Source organism: Scardinius erythrophthalmus (assembly GCF_964197995.2).
Source record: "Scardinius erythrophthalmus genome assembly, chromosome: 2".
NCBI classification, from domain to species: Eukaryota; Metazoa; Chordata; class Actinopteri; order Cypriniformes; family Leuciscidae; genus Scardinius; species Scardinius erythrophthalmus.
Window position 1 is genome coordinate 27,896,375 of NC_138222.1, and position 20,512 is coordinate 27,916,886.

The 20,512-nt window shown below is 38.0% G+C and overlaps 1 protein-coding gene across 5 annotated transcripts in view; it reads right to left on the reverse strand.

The window, feature by feature from the left end:
* Positions 1 to 20,512, reverse strand: part of tcf12 (transcription factor 12) — a 118,664-nt gene that overhangs the window by 84,658 nt on the left and 13,494 nt on the right. For 2 of the 5 annotated variants that reach the window (XM_081359012.1, XM_081359011.1), the window contains exon 4: positions 4,511 to 4,584. The exons of the other annotated variants lie outside the window; for them this stretch is intronic. In XM_081359012.1, coding sequence (XP_081215138.1) covers positions 4,511 to 4,584 — 74 coding nt within the window. The remainder of the gene's footprint in view (positions 1 to 4,510; positions 4,585 to 20,512) is intronic. 5 annotated transcript variants of the gene reach the window in all.

A 20,512-nucleotide genomic window follows, 5' to 3' on the forward strand; every position in this document is an offset into this window, starting at 1 on the left:
CTAATTTCCATGCTCCTAGAGCAAAGATATCTCATGCGTCTCCGTCTTATAATTCAAATCAGGCCATGGGCGCAGCCATCGCCTATAGAAGTGCTGAGGGGAAGGGCATCGGAAATAAACAAGACAATGTGGTGTGAGAGCCTCTGACATTTGACTGATTTCTGATAGGAAGTGACAGGAGATTGACATGAAATGAAATTCATACAGGGCACCCTGAACACACCACCGTGGAAAAGACAAACAAACAAATAGGAAGCGAGATCTCTGCACTGGGGTTGCACCGTAAAATAAAAATCACAACCACGGTAGATTTTTTTTCTTATTTTGATGAGGTGAATTTCATTTGCATGCATGAAAATCAATCTGATTCTGAGCTTATGGAATGAAATGCATCAATGCTTCCTGCACCAACTGGGTTCAGCCACACACGCCGAGCATGGAAAAACTTCAACCATTTGTTATTTGTCATGAGTACTACTAACATATAATCATAACGTCAAGTAGGCTGCACGTGCACTTTCATCTGTCTCTTCTAACAAACCGAATAAACAAAACCATTTCCTTTTTTGATTTTGCTGGAAAAAAATATATTTTCTTTGGTGTGTTCTTTGAGTGGAGGAGCTGCTCTATAATGCTTCTCAATAGTCATTAAGAAAAAATAAAGAAAAGCCAGAGAACATTTTACAAAATGGCACTAAGGAAATGGGGGCAAATGAAAAACAAGACCTTATTTATGAGTGAATTTCTTCCAATTTGGCTATCTCTCAGGCAACTTTCTGTTATAAAAAATTGTTGTTTGCTAGGGTTGGGCGACATGGCCAAATGGATCATTTATTTTTATATCAGCTGATATCAATAATTATAACGATAAATGTCAAAAGGCAGTTTAAAGTTCGATTTTTGCTCCTGAGTGAAAGTTGTAGAAACCAGACCGTCAATTGTGGTTTTAAAATTTATTTTCAGAACATGACAAAAACTTGCCAAACAGGTGAACATTTCATAAATTTGAGGTAGAATAGTCAAAACATTTATAATGATAAAAAAAGTGTCTACGTCAAAAATATGTATGAGTAAACTTAAGTAAAATGCTTTTCAGTTTCAAGTCTGCCTGTGGTGAAATCAAGTTTTTAATTTTGTTTATATGTCTATGTGGTGTTTTTAATATGCTTTAAGACAAACCTTGTGCAAATTCATAAGTATTTTCTCCTTAAAACCGCAGTGAACCAAAGACAGTCTCAAAAACGCGGTTTGAAATCGCTGGTGTTTCTGACGTCACAAACTATCTTGTAACCAATCACGTCAACGTATGATCATCAACGAGTGGATCTCTGAGCTGGTGTGAGTGAGTGGAGGTGGGGCTAATTTGCATATTCATAGAACCGCGTATACTAAATGAGGCACGGTTACATTCAAACAAATTAAGGCAAGATGATTTTTTTTTTTTTTTTTCAAGGAAGAAAGGTTTAAATTTGGTGATCAAAGATGAGTTTTAAGGGACAAAAGTATTGACTACAGGATGACTTTAACAAAATAAATATCTTAATAGAAAAATGTATTTCTTAGTTTCAGCATGTTAACAAGTGATTCAAATTCTGAAACAGGTTTGTGTTGCCTGACTTTGATGGCATGTACATTGCTGATCAGAATTATTTTCCCCCTTGGTAAATATGATCAAAGATGGCTATAAAAAATAAATGTGCATTGTTTATCCTTTTGATATTTTATTTAAAAAAAAAATGCAAAAATCTAAACTTTTATTTAAGTAATCACATTATGATATAAATGTTTTTCTCCAAAACACATTAGGAACAATTATTTGCCCCCTTTCATTAAATACTTTTTGCAACCTTCTTTTTCCTTTTTTGGGGGGGTTTTGTGCTCAGTGACCCATTTTTCTTTTGATTTTGATGTTTGTTTTTGGATCACTGTCCTGTTGGAAGATCCAAACATGGCCCGTTATAAGATTTCTAACAGAGGTTGTCAGGTTTTGATTTTTTATCTGCTGGTATTTGATCAAATCCATGATGCCATGTATCAAAACGTAACAAGATGTCCAGGAACTCTGGCAGAAAATTAGGCCCACACCATTAAAGATACAGCAGAGTATTTCATTTTATATCATTCATTCATATCCCTGTATGAACCAAACCCATCTTAAGTGTTTGCTGCCAAAAAGCTCTTTTTTTTTGTTCCATCTGTCCATAGAACGTTTGAAAAGTAACTGAGACTACTGGAACTTCAAACGGGACGGGTTCTATGGACAGATGAAACAAACAAAAAAAAGCTTTTTTTGGCAGCAAACACTTAAGATGGGTTTGGTTCATACAGGAAGAGAAAAGAAGAAGCACCAACATGGATCTGAGAATCTGAAAGATCTGGAGAGATTCTGTATGGAGGAATGGTCTCTGATCTCTTGTCAGGTGTTCTCCAAACTCATCAGGCATTATAGAAGAAAACTCAGAGCTGTTATATTAGAAAAGTAGGTTGCAGAAAGTATTTAATAAAAGGTCAAATAATTGTTCCAAACGTGTTTTGGAGAAAAACATTTATTTCATAATGTCATTTCCCCCCCCACTTTCAATTCTTTAACTTCAATGAAAGGTTAGATTTTGGCTAATTTTCTTAATAAAATATCAAAAGCAGATTTATTTTTTACAGACATCTTTGATCATATTTACCAAGGGGGCAAATAATTTTGACCAGCACTGTATATATATATATGGCACAGTTTGCATTGCAGGGTGCAAAATGAATAATATAACATATTATGTCTCTTAGAAATGAACATTTGACAGTAGCTAGATATCATACATTTATAACCATATGTAAAACCACACATATGGCACCTCACTACTATAGTAAAATGTAACTACATGGTATTTGTTCTGAAAAACAGTAGCCTAAATTAATTTAGTATAAATACAAAGGCACAAATGCTAAAGCTTAAAAACAAAAAATACAGTAATTATATTCTATTACTCATTTAATACATTTAATACATCTACATTTATAATATAATAAAATTTGACATGAATATCCTACAGTTTGTGTTACTACAGTAAATCTATGGTAAATTACAGTGATTTGCAGATTGAAAAGCCTTCTGACTGTATCGTTCATGTTTTTTCATGGTTTTTCAGACAATTGTGTTCTTCGCTGAATTCAAGCGCTTCTCACTGGATCTCACAACGCTTTTTAGTGGCCGTGTGATCGAGACTGATCAGCGAGTAAACGCATCTGCTCTAGTAAGCTCGAGCTGTGCTGTGGTTTGAGCCGAGCTGATAAATGTTCTGTGTGGCACGGATCAAACGAGTAGCGCTGGTTCGTTCCACTTTTGGCACACAAACGTTATATTGAACATTTATTGAACTTTTGTTATAATTTTATCGAGGGAATTTATTTCGCGATAATTATAGTTATATCGACCAGCCCTACTATTGAATATTAAATAGTCCTCATCATTGTTATTGTGAAATATATGGTAAATATACAATCAATTTAATATGACAATACATGTCATTTTATTTTTAAAATTAAGTTATAAAATATGTTTTTATAAGTATGAATTTATAATTTATGATGAAAATATACCGTTCAAAAGCTAGGGGGTTTGAATAAATGAATAAATGTATTCAGCAAAGATCGTTAGATTGATAAACGACTGCAAAGAAACTGTTAACACTGATACAAAAAAAATCTATTTCAAATAAATGCTTTCTATTAATCAAAAATGTATCCACAAAAATATTAAGCTGCACAACTGTTTTCAACATTGATAATATCAGCATATTAGAACGATTTCTGAAGGATCATGTGACAGTGAAGATTGGAGTAATGATGCTGAAAATTCAGCTTTGCCATCAGAGGAATGAATTAGATTTTAAAATATATTGAAATAAAGAAATAGATTATTTTAAATTGCAACAATATTTGACAATATTACCGTTTTCAAAATAATTGCAGCCTGGGTAAGCATAAGAGGCTTACAGTCCCCAAACTTTTGAACGGTAGTGTTCCACCTTACGGTATCTTACCAAGTACATGTTTTGTCTTGTTAAGTAAAAACACAAGTTACCTTAAACTTTACGGTGAAAATTTTTCCCAAAAGACCCTGCGTGAAACATCTTCACAGTTGATTATATTTTATTAAAACGATTATGTTTTTTCTTATCAGTATGTAAAGTGAGCGCATCTACCATCATAAGCCTACAGATGCGGTGTCTTTCTAAAATAATTTTGGAGGAAATGGACTCACTCTCAGTAGTGATATTATGGTAATAGAAAGCCTGTAAGCAAATCAGACACTAATGTTTCATTTTGCTGAGGACAGATAAAAGCCTGTAAGCAAATCAGACACTAATGTTTCATTTTGCTGAGGACAGATAACTCTGAACTGGACAAATGGAAATGCACCGTAGTGTTGTCATCGCATTAGCTGTCGTGTGTGTGTGTGTGTGTGTATGTGGCGAGTGAGCTGAGGTGAGGCGAGACGAGGCAAGACCGGTCTTACCCTAGAGGACTCATAGGACGGGCTGGACTGGCCACCTGAGGCCCATGATGCTTGGCTTGTCCTTTCATCCATACCTGTCCAAAAAACAGATTCACAACTCCATCAATGCCCACCCAATACAACCTTAAAACAGCGACAACCACAGACATCAATAAAAAAAAAAAAAAGATTATTTCGTATTATTATTTGGGCTGTTGATATACCATTAATTTAGTATATTATATATAAAAAAAATGCAATAAGAACTAAATCAATCATGTACACAGATCCATATATCTATGTGAACAGAATTATATATAGTTTGAAACGAATATAAATGGTTGTTGGGGGGGGAGGGGGGGTTTGGGGCTTAGATAGAGAGTTTCTTATGTATTTTTAGAAAGAAAAACATGCCTCAAAAATAAAAGATTTATTTGCACTCCAAATCTTTCTTTTGAAGAAAACTTTCTTCTGCCAAACAACTTGATAAAAGTAGATAAAAGAACATAACTTTAAATTGTTGACTAAAACTAAACCTTAAAAATCAAGTAAAGTATAAGTCTTTGAAAATTAGAAAATGTTTCCTTGGCAACTAAATTAAATTGGTTTAAGCTGGAGTATTAAAATTACAAAAAAATCTGAAATAAAAGTAAATGAAGGCTATACAGACTTATTAAAAAATAGCTGCAGAAGAAAGAAACTCATACAGGTTTGGAACAACTTGATTTCATTTTTGGGTGAACTATCCCTTTAATTAAAGGTACTATGTTCCCTCACAGTAAACCAACACTGCAGTGCATATGACGCATTACTGATGTCTGTATTTATGAGGCTGATCAACTTCAGCAAACTTCCAAGTTTAAATCTAATGAAACATGTAGATAATAAAGCACTAGAAAATAATACACCTGGTGAAACTTTAAATGGTCACAGTGCAGCGTTCTGCTGCATTCTGCTGCATTTTAGTGGAACTAAATGATCTCATATATTATTTACTAATGCATTCACTGACTGACAATTAAATTGCATGTATTTTCTTGAAAGAAAATGGGGGAAGGTTCAGCACTTCCCATCATCATTCTCTGCTGGACTTATGAAAACGCTTTCCAGGGCCAATGGTTGACACTACAGTCCACGTGAGGAGTGGAAATGTTGAGCTCATGGTGCGTGGTCGTGTCCAGCATGGCTCTCTTGGCAGGAGTAAAGAAAGAGAGCAGCGGAGCCGTTAATCCGCTACGCTTCCATTCAAACGCTGCACTTTACAAGCCGGCCATGGCGCGTCATTTATTTTGCTTCACATAAATCACTTTCAAAAAACGCATCGCTCCCTTTCCCGCGCTGACGAGCCTGTGCCGGTGCAGCCGGGCCGCTCGGAGTTGTCAGTGATGTATTGCCGAAGCTCGTCAAAATAGCTGAGCGCTGAAAGTTTGATAAACCTCATATTTTACAATGCCTCTCGTTTCAAAAGACAGCCGCAGAAAACACAGAAACGGATAAATAAATAAAAACGTAAAGTTGACGCAATTGACTTGATTCAACATCTGGTGTGTGATGAACAAAAACAATATCTGGCTTTGAAAATTAAATTTGGCTGAGGCTGTTGGGTAAAGATATATGATTTCTGGCTTCTTCAGGCTGTTTGAGCCAATATTATTGTGCAGGTAACAACATTCCGCTCTTCAGTCTCGTGTACTGGCCTCAAAATTGCAGAGGAAGAAAACATCAATATCTCTCTACACTATTGATAATCCATGTTTGTCATTTCAAGAATTCTTTTTTATCTCATTCCAGCCCATTATAACATGGATCAAATGCGAGTAAACAATCGGGGGGAATTATGGTGGTCTTAAACACTTAAACACAAAAGCATATCAATGTATAAATGTGTGTGTTATTTTCATAATAATGTCGACCATATGCAAAACTGTAAGTGATCTTTGCAGTGCATGGCTGAGCGTGATATAAACTGAAATCACTATCAAATGAACATTTGCATAAAGTAAATATCAAATTATTTACACACACACAGAGAGAAAGTTTGATTGCTGTTTACTAATCTATTTATACGTCCATACATGCATACTTCCCTTTCTTTCCTATCCATTCATCTGTCATTTCTTTTTTATCATCCTTTTTCTTTCCTTCCATCTATCATTTCTTTTTCCTACCATCACTCGTTCTCCCCCTCTCTCTTTCTCTTTCTTTCTCCCATCATCAATTCACCCATCTATCCTTCCTTCTTACTATATCTATCCTTTTTCCATTCATCCATCTTTTATCTCTTTTCTTACATCCATCCATTCATGTATCCTTCCTGCATTCTATGCACTCATCCATCCTTCTTTCTTTCCCTTTCTTTTAATTAATCCACTCATCTTTCTTTTATTTCCCTTTCTTCCAATCCTTTTCCATCCATCTATCTTTCTTTCTCTTTCTATCAATTTATCCATCCAATATAGGCCTATCTTATACACAATTTCTGCCCTCACATGATTAAAAGAGGCACAAAAATAGCTTCAAGTTAAAAAAAGGCGCGTGTGTGTGTGTGTGTGTGTGTGTGTGTGTGTGTGTGTGTGTGGTCTGATCTAATGCCAGAGATAGTGTACACAGACCAGAGTTGTGTGTGTAGAGCAGGAGAGTCACCACAGGGGCCTTTTAAACTCAGACAATGGTTTTTCTCTCATTTAACACATCCCGTAAAAAATGTGTACAGTACTTCAATAAAATAGCATGTTTCTGGATAGTGTTTTGGTGATATGAAGGAAAATATTTCTGACACAATATCAGGTAAACAGGGTAATATTTTAGGTCACATATTAAGACTTATAATCAGAGCACAAGAAAAATAAATACTAAATAAATGGGAAACAAGAGCAAACATTAGCCTAGATTACGAGGCAGATTTGAGGCTGGGAGGTGTAATTCATTCAGTGTCAGAGCTGGAATGTGTAAAAGGGGAGACATGTGTTTAGTATTTTAAACAGAGGAAATTACCTCATAGGGAAGTTCCTCTCTGAGGACCAGTCAGGAATTTCGTATATATATTTATGACTAGACATCAATTTTATTCCTGCAAAAATTATCAAATCAGCATGTCTAATATAAATATCAAATAAACAAATAATCTTGCTCATATGAGAAGGGCTGGGTATAACAAGCTAACTCTGACAGGTTTCATACAGAGAAACAGAAAGAGAGTGTGTGTGTGTGTGTGTGTGTGTGTGTGTGTGTGTGTGTGTGAGAGAGAGAGAGAGAGAGAGAGAGAGAGAGAGAGAGAGAGAGAGAGAGAGAGAGAGAGAGAGAGAGAGAGAGAGAGAGAGAGAGAGAGAGAGAGAGAGAGAGAGAGAAACAGCCTCCTCCTTTCTGTGGTTTAGTGTGTTATGAGTCAGCTGCTCAATTTAACCATCTGCCAAATCACTGAGGACCGATGTCATGAGATGTTCTACGTCAAGGTCGGTGATTGAAAAACTTGCCATTTCCCGAATGGCTTATTTACAACTGTTCTTTTTTACTTGAGCCAGTCTAGCAGTGCAGAGCTTCACCTGCCTCTATAGCTTTTCTTAACGGCCATTCATCACTTTTATACCAGTAGTCTGCCCTACAGTCCATGTGTGAGAGGTTTATAAAACATACACTCTTCCCACTAGCCTAGTGTGAAACATTACTGCTGCAGAGCCGGTGGCCAAATCACAGCAGCTCACACAACCAATATGCTCACGTATTCCCAATTCCCATTCCCCAGCTGAACATACAGTACGATTTCCTTTAAATGATTTGCTGAAGGCCAAAAATTCAGAAACGCCTTTGAACATGTTTAAAAGTGTGTAGTGTAGTGAGGATAGCTTACTATCAAGTGAACATGACAGTAAAATACTTTGACTAATCAAATTGGCTTTTACCCTTTCAGCTGATGCTGAAAATATATACCTATTTATAGTCATGAAAAGGAAGTTGTGATTTTCTTTTCTTCCCTATTGTGATGTATATGAATGAAACGGCGTCTTGTGAGAAAATAAATGTACATGACAACCATGATGCGTTTTGCTTCACTCAATGCCAAGATGTCTGTAGCTGAGCTAATGCCAGTATTGAAACAGTCTCCTCTAATTCCATATGTTACATGTAATAATAATATGCGTAATTATCTTTAGCAAACTAACATGTTGCTGCTAGTTGTTATTTTATATAGGAACTTAAATCTATTAAGTTGGTTCAACAAAACATTATTTGTTCAAATGAACTTGTTTTAGTCTTGCTGTACAGATCTAATCTAATTGCGTGGAAAAGTTTTCCTTAATTAAGTTCATTGAACAAACTACTTTTTTGAGTGCAGAATCTGTTATAAGCTATCAACATCAGATCCTGCTTCATCTGGAGTCTTCAGCAGGGTATGCACTAATTGCACAAGTATAATCAAACTCCAAGAAAATCAAGGCTCTCAGCTCGCTCTTCCCCAGCATCGGCAGCTATACGTGCATCATATAGCTCATCTTTATAATTATTTCGGAGGCGTAATTTTTTATGCTTAATTATGAAAATTAGCTCCAAAATAAATGCAAATTATGCACGCATAGGCATCCCGACCTAACTGCCGTGGATTCTGCGCTCGAGCACGATGCCAAAGAGCATTCATTTACATGCAGCTCCCGTCCAGAGAAGGATTTAAATATGGATTTAACTTGGCAGTGGCTCTGCCTTGTGAGCAAATCTTTGTCTTTCCTGTTTTAGCGTCTGCCAACCATGAGAGATTCTTCTTTAACATTGTTTTACTTCTGCATTTCTAGACTAATCGAGACTTTTTCTCTAATTTGCTTTCATGGAATTACTGGGGATTTTAAGAGTGTCTTTGTCCTGTGTGTCAGCTTTAATGAGGGAAAGAAGCATGCATGACGAAAACCGTCAGTAATGCACGCCGGTGTTAATAACAAAAAGACTAGTCGAGTGAGCGGTTTTGCATTGGGGTAAAAAGGCATAGTGGCTATACAGTTGGGAAGGGAGTGCTGGTATTTACACGCAGGGATATAAAACCCATCGAAGGCTTAACGGCCAAAATATTTGAGACGTTTTGCATTATAATCTTAAGCATGTATAATAAGCAAGAAGAGTATAATATGTATAAGAGAACGTATAACTACACCTTTAAATATATAAAAAATAAGCGTGTTCATGATTTAAAAAAAATATATATTTTTATATATATAATTATATGATCTAAAATAATAATAGAACATTATGCTAAACTACTTTTTTCACAATAATTACTTTTAATGATTTTTTTTTCATTATGATATCAGGACAGTTGTATCACCCTGCAATATATTTGATTTTATATCCCCCAAATATTTTATTTTAAAATTATTTAAAAATGTATATTTTAAAAACATGCTCATAATGCAAGTGATATAATTAAGTCGTTGTATGTCTGTGAATTGTTTTTCCAGTGCATTTCTGAAATAAATAGATTCAGATTCCTGTGATTAATCCATGTGCATAATTATTTTTGCACAGTTATTGGACGCCCATGTTAAGATGCCCGTATGTCCTTCATATCAACAGTATCTACATGGAATGTGCTTAACAAGGTTAATGAAATGCAAATCATGAACGCAAGTGTAATAGTGAACTGAACTGATCGCCAATCACATCAAATGCAGCACATACGAACACAACCTTCACTAAGAGGCAAATATTTCTCTTGGCACAGCCTGACTCTCTTCTGGATTTTAATTGTTGAACAGGTGTCCACATCGCTCCACAACAGATGCACAGGGGGGGGGGGGGGGGTAGAAACAAAGGCAATGTACCAATTGTTCCAGAAGCAAGTGGCTCACTTATGTGCTCTGGCAACAAGATGGCCGGAAAAAAAAGAAACGCATTCATTACTTCAATTGACCGTTGCCTACCACTGCTGCGAAAACAAGCGCCCCAGACGTGACATCACAAAGCCCGAGGTCTGAGTCGTTCGGTGGAATTTGCTTCATGTCAGATTTCCAGGGAAACCAAACATTCCCCTTACAGGCCCAGACGGCCACTGCATCGGGGTTCAGCGGTGAAGCTGTGATCGTGGTGAGGAAGCGCACAGCGGATAAATGTTGTGAGCGCAGCCGCAGGCTGCTTGAGAGGAACATCTTCCCTCACTGGCCTCATCAGGAGGGGCAATGAAATCCCAGGACTGAGTCATGCTCTGGAGAGAGAGATGACCGCTCAGCTCTCATTAGTGTGACTGATACCATACAACAGAACGACACTCACTCACCTGAAATAAGATAAGACCAACCGACGGGTGCCACAACTATAGGAGGTGGCTAGAAAAATATTCAGAGGAAAAGAAAACAATTATAAAACCTCAAAGCTTGATAAATCTCCAAAACCTTGATATGCAAAATTGCATGGGTGTAGATTTGGCTATGAACGGACAGGATATATATCCACCATCTGATTTGTATTGTGGAAATTTAGCTAGATAAGAATTGGATCAGAGGTCTGGTTACACCAGGGGTCTCTTCAGAAACTAATACAGTGCAGAATCAACTTTATGCTGCTTTAAATGTAAACATTTGGGAGTAAAACAAAAGGGTGAACAGGAAATTTACTATAGTCAAACTATAACCACCCTATTATACTGTACCTAATAAAGAGAGGAGACTTGGAAAAAACTGAGAAATTCATTAACTGTAATATTTTAACATGTTTAATAAATGAACTGTAATTTATTAACATCTCCACATTATGATTATTGCTGAGAACCTCACACAAACTGTGGGAAAATCACCTGGGTTCCTGTGAGACAGATTCACAAGAGTAAGAATTAAACTAGCTAACTGATGACAATAGAATACAGGGGGTTTCAATTTTTTAGATGCCACAAACCCTCAAAAGACATCTTCATATTTTCATATATAAAGAACTGATTTATTGATTGATTGATTTTAATCCATTTGTGTATGTAAATAAATTTTATTTTATTGTTAATATTTTTTTGCTATTTTTTTTTAATACATTTATCTGTGGACCCCTAACAATCCCCTGGAGTCCCTTGTACACTTTCAACAAACATTTTCAGATGTACAAAAAATACATCTGTGTACCAATAGCATGTGAAGGAAGCATTAGATGCCACACAACAAATAAGTGTTTACTTGCCCTGCTACAGTCAAATATTATGAATATATAATAAATAATGAATTTACTATTATTTTAAATGATTAATTCTTATTATATTTTTAATTTAACTTGCCATTTAATTTAATTTTCCTCAAATCATCCCACCGGATGGCACCCACAGGCCGTGTGTTTGACACCCCTGCATTACAGAAACAACTGGTGAAGAAAACTCGCAGAATCAGGTATTTGTGTGTGTCTATTCTAGGGCTGCCCTAATAGTGACTTGTTAGTTGACAAAAAGAAGCTTGGTTGACTAAATTTGAATCAGTCAGCTAGTCTGAGAAGTCACGCAGTGACAGATCGCTAACACGGCTGATCAATGCGGTAATATGTCAGGCAGAGAATCCAAAGTGTGGGAACATTTTGAGAGGGTAAAGAATGACCAGAAAAAGGTGACGTGCGACCTCAAACATAACTTGTCATTTAAAACATGTTCAACTTAACTTCCACGTCGTCGGAGCGCATCTTCTCAAGGGCCAGTGTTACGGCTTCATTATAAGCAAGACACTTCTCCCCAACAACATCGTGTTCCTTTCTCATAATATGAGAAGACAGAGATTGAAAAAAAATTGTGACGGTGTGTCACGTATAGCCTAATTGTCCATATTAGGGATGTTATTAATGTCCAAAAATGAATGCTTTTAAACTTGCTGACATATTAGAAGTGCTCTATTTTCATATATCTACCCTATAATATCATATACAGTGAGGAAAATAAGTATTTGAACACCCTGCTATTTTGAAATCACAATGTATGATTTTTTAACTATTTATTTGTGTGATACAGCTGCAAATAAGTATTTGAACACCTGAGAAAATCAATGTTAATATTTGGTACAGTAGCCTTTGTTTGCAATTACAGAGGTCAAACGTTTCCTGTAGTTTTTCACCAGGGATTTTGGCCCACTCCTCCACACAGATCTTCTCTAGATCAGTCAGGTTTCTGGGCTGTCGCTGAGAAACACGGAGTTTGAGCTCCCTCCAAATATTCTCTATTGGGTTTAGGTCTGGAGACTGGCTAGGCCACGCCAGAACCTTGATATGCTTCTTACAGAGCCACTCCTTGGTTATCCTGGCTGTGTGCTTTGGGTCATTGTCATGTTGGAAGACCCAGCCTCGACCCATCTTCAATGCTCTAACTGAGGGAAGGAGGTTGTTCCCCAAAATCTCGCAATACATGGCCCCGGTCATCCTCTCCTTAATACAGCGCAGTCGCCCTGTCCCATGTGCAGAAAAACACCCCCAAAGCATGATGCTACCACCCCCATGCTTCACAGTAGGGATGGCGTTCTTGGCATGGTACTCATCATTCTTCTTCCTCCAAACACATTTAGTGGAATTATGACCAAAAAGTTCTATTTTGGTCTCATCTGACCACATGACTTTCTCCCATGATCATCCAAATGGCCATTGGCAAACTTAAGACGGGCCTTGACATGTGCTGGTTTAAGCAGGGGAACCTTCCGTGCCATGCATGATTTCAAACCATGACGTCTTAGTGTATTACCAACAGTAACATTGTAAACGGTGGTCCCAGCTCTTTTCAGGTCAATGACCAGCTCCTCCCGTGTAGTTCTGGGCTGATTTCTCACCTTTCTTAGGATCATTGAGACCCCACGAGGTGAGATCTTGCATGGAGCCCCAGTCCGAGGGAGATTGACAGTCATGTTTAGCTTCTTCCATTTTCTAATGATTGCTCCAACAGTGGACCTTTTTTCACCAAGCTGCTTAGCAATTTCCCCGTAGCCCTTTCCAGCCTTGTGGAGGTGTACAATTTTGTCTCTAGTGTCTTTGGACAGCTCTTTGGTCTTGGCCATGTTAGTAGTTGGATTCTTACTGATGGGGTGGGTATGGGGTGGACAGGTGTCTTTATGCAGCTTACGACCTCAAACAGGTGCATCTAATTTAGGATAATAAATGGAGTGGAGGTGGACATTTTAAAGGCATACTAACAGGTCTTTGAGGGTCAGAATTCTAACTGATAGACAGGTGTTCAAATACTTATTTGCAGCTGTATCATACAAATAAATAGTTAAAAAATCATATGCATGGCTTGAAGACATTAACACGTTAAGAATCCACAACTACGGTGTGCTCCCTTCATTTTTCCTTGTGTGTCTGCTGCACATGAATGAAGTTTGTGCGGTTTCTTCTTCATCCACTATGGTGCTTGACGGGAAAGGAACCTAACCCCAAACCTTTCCTTAAACCCACCCATAACTTATTAAACTTAACTTTACAAAAAATTTCTTTTAATTTTAAAGAACCCAAAAGACATGTCGGAATGCTGTTGCTAGACAACCAATTAAAGTCAACGGGTAAATTTTGCGTACTAGATGCACGTAAATGAAAACTTTACATATAGAGAGTACACCAAATAGATACGCAGTGCCAGGAGATCGGGATGTCTGATCTCAGAAGAGTTCATGCAATGTTTGCTGGTGTTGCTGCAGCAAGCTTTATGTGTGTGCTGGAGTGCTTAATTTATATTTTAAATGCTCGTTATTATGGTTTAGTATTTCTCCCCCAATTAATCGACTAATGGCTTACAGTCGACTAGGGAAATCTTTAGTCGTGGGCAGCCTTAGTGCATTCCCGTGTTCGTATATCATTTTAAAATGCCCCCACCAGTGTTAAAACCAAACCAACACTGTTGCATTTGGGGATATGCTGCTGTTTGACAACATAAGAGAAATGTTGGTTGCGTAAAAGGCAGTATGAAGCACAGTGTTAGTGACAAGGGAGTTTGTCATGGCTGGAAAAGCGTCTTCATTAGACCGGCCTCCTCGCTTCCAATTGCAGAGAGTCATATCACGCTGTCTGTCACACATGGAGGACACTGAAGAATCACACCAAAGTGTGTACATGTCTCTGTACACAACAACATGTCACTAAATATCTCACACACACACACTTCTGACACATTCAGTTTAATGATTAAGAGGAGATAGAGAGATCAACACGAGAATGGGTCACGCCAGCTTGAAATTAAAATTTAAAACATTGTGAAAGTGCCAGGGCTCGTTTTCCTACATGCAAACAAGGAGCTGTTTTGAGATTTTCAACAATCTGGTTATGTGCATCGAAGAGAGATGATTTGACTCTCAAAATAGCCCAACCCCTGATTGGAAGGGGAGTGTCAGTGAGGTAAATGCCCTTCCCCTGCCTACATATTATCTACAACTCATATAATGTGTCCACTTTAGAATAGTGCTAATTTTTAACACACAAGTGAAGTATGTGTGTGTTTTAAAGTTTTTATTATTGTGATTATAAAAAAAAAAAAAGATTACACTGATGTTCAAAAGTTCGGGGTCAGTAAGATTTTTCCAAAATAATTGAATTGTTTTTATTCAGAAAGGACACATTAAATAAATCAAACATGATCTTCAAACAAAGCCCAAATGATTTTACATTGTTACAATTATACAATAAATGCTGTTCTTTTGAACTTTATATTAATTCAAGGATCCTGCTAAAAAAGTATAACGGTATTTTCAGGAATAAATTACATTTTTAAAATATATTAAAGGGGTCATATAATGGTACATGCACTTTTACAAGTTGATTGTACTGAAATGTGTGTTGGCAGTGCCTGTACACAACCATCATAAAATGATAAAAATCCATCCAGTGTTTTTTTTTTTATCTCCTTATATGTTTGACCCTCTCTGAAATCAAGCCGTTCGACCGTGTGACGTCACACGGTCGGACGCCCCTCCCACGATTGTGATTGACAGCTGCAGCGTTTCAACACAGACCCGCCCTCGCTCATGAGCTAGCTGTCAATTATAGTCCGCGCATCATTGTTGATACCCTCACTGGAGCGCTGTCTATGAGCAGAATGGCGTCTGCGATTGTTATTCGGTGTAATAAGGAACACAGCAGTCATTTGGATGTTCCTAAATCCGAGCCGTTGAAGATGCAGTGGCTGAGTTTTGTTTTTGAAGGGATATGCCCAAAGGATTGACGCGGGGATTCCCTCACGGGGATTCCCCACGATTGTCTGAGCTTTCCTGTTTGCGTGAATCATTTCACACCAGACAGCTTTACAAACGAGAAAAAACGGATCGGTACCAACGTGTTCCTGCTGAACCTCCAGAAGTGACTGTGATGTTTTATTAACCTTTATATTAATATTTATATTAATCTTTGCAAATTTGCAAACCTTGCTGCACGCTTCATGATGAATGCATCTAAGGTTTACACTCAGGGTACATTACAGCATGTTTTCTATGTACGACGTTCTCAATATAATTCATAATCCCACGTTTATAATGAACAAGGCGTTATGGTTATTGTGTTAGAAACGGTGTACGCACAGAACAGAGGGGCGGGGTGAGCAAAGCTCATTATCATTTAAAGACACATGCACTCAAACGGCGTGCTGAAAACAGAGCTGTTTTTGACCATGTAAAATGAGTGTTTTCTTACAATACTAATGAGAATTTTTAATTAAAGTATATTACAAACTTTTAATTTAGACCCTAAAGAATCATATTAGCTTGTACAAAAATGGCATTATATGACCCCTTTAAAAAATATATATATTTTAATTTGTGATAATACTCCTGTTTGATAAATCACAGTTCAGTTCAGATGTTGAATCAGTAACTGCTCTGCTGGATTCAGTGAGGTTTTTTTTGAGTGAGGGATTTGTTAGACTTTCTCAAACTTGGTCTTTCCGATTGATTAAAAAGAACCAGGATGAGTAAATTAAGACAGAATTTTGCAGCGAACTATCCCCTGAGTAAAAGACTAAACCTGATGTCTTACAATTTACTGTTTTGTCCTTTGAACACTAATACACTTTAAAATCTAGGCTGGATGAAAGCAGCAAGGGGACTCGTATGAAGCAAATTACACCCCAGTTACTCATTTGCTCCAAAATGCCAATTACCGATTTGGACTGACTCATTTGTGGCCTACATTAGTTTGCATATTCCTAGTCACATACACCGAGTGCCGACAACCAGCACTTATTCTGGCATGCCCTTCAGCTCAGATAGCACATGTTATATGAGATCTAGCCAGACAGAGAAAGGCTACGGAAAATCATCATCAGCCAGATATTTAAAGGAGCGCTTGATCCCTTTTTGTCTAAAGAATCCCAGATATTAAAAGAGCCTGTGAGCACTCCTATAGGTGTGAATGAACGAATATATACAGTATAAAACTCCCACTGTTCTGTGTTAGCCACTCTATCTGTCGCTGCTTGGCTACCTCATTTACCCAGCATGCCTGCTGAGCACACTTCACTCCACCCCTCAAATTCCTATCAATAAAGAGTGCTACAGCTCATAATGCAGTGCCTTTGAAAAAGGCAGGGGTTTAAATGTTCCTTTACCTATCTCTCCCTTCCCCCTCCGTTCCATCCAGCAGAGGGGCCGTTAAGGGGTCCGGGCAGCACGGTTGTGCTGGATTTGTCTGGCCATGCCCAGTTCAGATGCATTAATCTAAACTCTCATTCTCTGCAATTTCCACACTTCCTTCCTGCGCTGCGCTGCGCCCCGCACCATATGTTCCCAATCGCAAACGGAGGAAAGGTGCTTCTTCCTCCAACCTTGAGCCTCCTCCGAGGAACTAAGGCACACAAGCCAAATAGATGAGAAATTTATCTTCCTCATAAAAAAGGGCCAGACTGCTGTGGGGCTTGCGGAGTAAATCCAAGAGATTTCCCTTCCTCTAACACATAATTAAATTGAGTTGTGTTAGAGCACACATTAAACGGCATATCTCTCCCACTTCCCCCTCCTTGCGTTTCATAGGACAATGTGTGGCATTAACTTAACTGAACTGTCTTCTCAAAGGAGCCTGATAACAAATCAAAACCATGATGCTTCACCTCAGGGCTAGGCGGTAAGACGTTATAGAAATCTGTCGATCAGTTGAGAATTTTGCATTTGTGGTCGACAGATTTGTTTTTTGTTTTTTATGGCCAATGCCCATACCGATTACTAGAGAACTTGGTAGCCAATGGCCAATGCGTATAATAATAAAATTTAATGGTGGCAAATAATTGCTTAAATTAAGTAAACTTGGATTTTACACAACATTTACACATTTGACTAAAATATTTGACAACGGAACCCCAATTGAACCCCAAGAGAACTGAATTGGAGTCAACATATATGTGTATCAGTTATTTTATAAGGTTTTGGTTTTGTTTCAAGTGTTATTTAATCCGGTTGTGTAACATACAAAACATGTTTGATAACATATAAAACATTTTTAACTTTTTCCCCGCCACTGACGGAATTTTCATGTTTTCATTGTTATACGGTAGGGGGCGCTATTACACATTTTCTGAAAGACAACAGAATCTCCTGAGCAAAACACAGGCTGGAAGAAGCAGAAACAAGTGATAGCAAATGTAAGCAGATGTATATGTAAAACAACGCGATCATCAACATTAAACATCACATAAATCAAAACTGCCAAACTTTACCGAATGAAACGTCGACCCATGACGAGGTATAGGACTGTCGATGGACTCGATCTACTTCATCTATGTTTTGATTATCATTCTGAATGATCCGGAAGGTGGGGAAAGAGTGATATCTGATATCTGAAGAGTGACTGGCGGGGAAAGAGCTAAAATGAAAAGTCCAGCAAAACAACTACACTACTGTTCAAAAGAAGGGGGTCGGTAATGTTAATATTTTTAAAAGATGTGCTTTATGCTCACAAAGGCTGTATTCATTTTACTAAAAATCAACTAAAAACATTACTACAATTTAAAATAACTGTTTTCCTACTGTCTGTAATATATTTTAAAATGTAATTTATTCCTGTGATGGCAAAGCTGAATTTTCAGCATCATTACTCCAGTCTTCAGTGTCACATGATCCTTCAGAAATCATTTTGATATGCTGATTTATAATATTTTTCTGGAAAACATGATAACATTTTTCAGGATTCTTTGATGAAAGTTTAAAAGAGCAGTATTTATTTAAAATAGAGTTATTTTTTAATGATTTGTAAAAAAAATGACTCATTCCATGATATGCCTACCCCAAGCACATAAAAAGGGAATGAGAGAGAGTGAGAAAGACAGAGGGCCGTATGTAAAGCGCTATTTTATCAGACGAGATGTGCCTATGATTACTGCTGATTCTCAAGCATGCGCTGGATGCGTCCAACACGCTGTGCACAAAAGGATTACGCTGTCACACCCCCGGGTGCTTGCAATCAAGGCGGTGTTTATTGCATCAGGAAGATTTATTTTTATTGAGCTGCTCATTAGCAGGGTTTAATCAGAGCCCTATCTTATGACTGTTATAACACTGATATCGCATCGCTCATCAGCCGGGCCCGAGAAAAAGCAAACAAACTTGATCCTTCCCGCTCGGCAACTTTCAGCCTCTTCTCTATCACATACAAGGACGACACCATGAATATGAATGAATCATATGCAACGGCATGTGAATATTACCGGCAAACACACTCCACAAATGCAGCAGATGCAGGCATGTGCTTCGACGCCACAAGGCCATTACTGAGGGAATATAAACATAGGCTTATTGGAAAACGTGCCTCTACCTAAATTTTTGAAAAACTCCAAAAACGTATACCTAAAATTCACTGCAGTTTCCAGCTGAAAAGACCGTTAGTGACAGTAAAACGTCTAAAACTTTTAATTCCTTTTCACACAAATCATGATTACAGGGCCAGATTATCAATTAATAAAAAATAAAAAATAATTTTCTTGCACAATACTATGTTATGGCATCAAAACACTTTTACCATAGTGCATGATTTGTAATTCATTTTGATGTTTGCATGACTTAACCAGTATGGCTACTCAGATGCATTGCACGTGTGATGACGAGCACTCGGGTACTAGTCCAGCGAAACACAATAAAAGAGCTCACAGATATCACTTTTCCACTGACGTGGTTCGCGTTCCTGTGCCGAACACGGCTCTCGGCCGGTTCTCAGCCGGGCGAACTGGAGCCTGTCGCAAGCTGGCCACGTGTCTCCATTGACTTGAGGAACGAGCGATGATGTAACACTTCTATGTGTTGTTTACCTTACTATAACCTGACTTGTTGTTCACAGTATCGGTAGTGATTCTAGCGTACCGACAGCTCACATAAGCCCGAACCGGAACTGTGTCAGTGGAAAAGGGGTAAAGGCCTGTTCACACCGGGACGAATTTCGCGCGCGATATTCGCCGACGTTTAACGCCTCGTAACTAAACAAAGGGCGCCAATGTGAGTGTGCACACCGACGCGAAAAACACCACGCGTAAAAGCGTCATTTTTTAAAAAACGCCTCGGGTTCGTTTTTTTGGTTTGAAGCGCCGCGTCAAAAACTATCCGACCAATGAGATTGGCGCTTTTGCTCACGTGTCTGGAGCTTCTGAAGTTACAGTAAAACACAACTTGGGGGCGCTCAAACACAAAACGGTCTTGCCGAGCACACATACATAACGGCGAAGAAGATATACGCCGAGTAGCGTCTACACTGCCGGGAAGAAATATGACGAGGAAGATGCAAGGCGAGATGAATGTAGAGCTGCTGGTCTCGTTGGTGTCGGAACATAAAGAACTGTGACAAACGCGACAGCGACTACAAAAATCTTGATGAAAGAGAACTGTTATGGAGTGGTATTAAGCGCCATCTAATGTCAGGGAATGAATTTGCATGTTCACTCGGCTCATCGTCAGCGAAAATCGCTTGGGTTTGAACACAAAAAACGCGTTGAAAAACGCTGGCGAATAACGCGCGCCGATATTCGTCCCGGTGTGTACGGGCCTTAAGACTTGTAGAAGCAAGCTAAAATGATATGGTTGCTTCAGCAATGCATTTTTATGTCAAGTTTGCTTTTGTTAACACTATTGGTTAGGTTTAGTG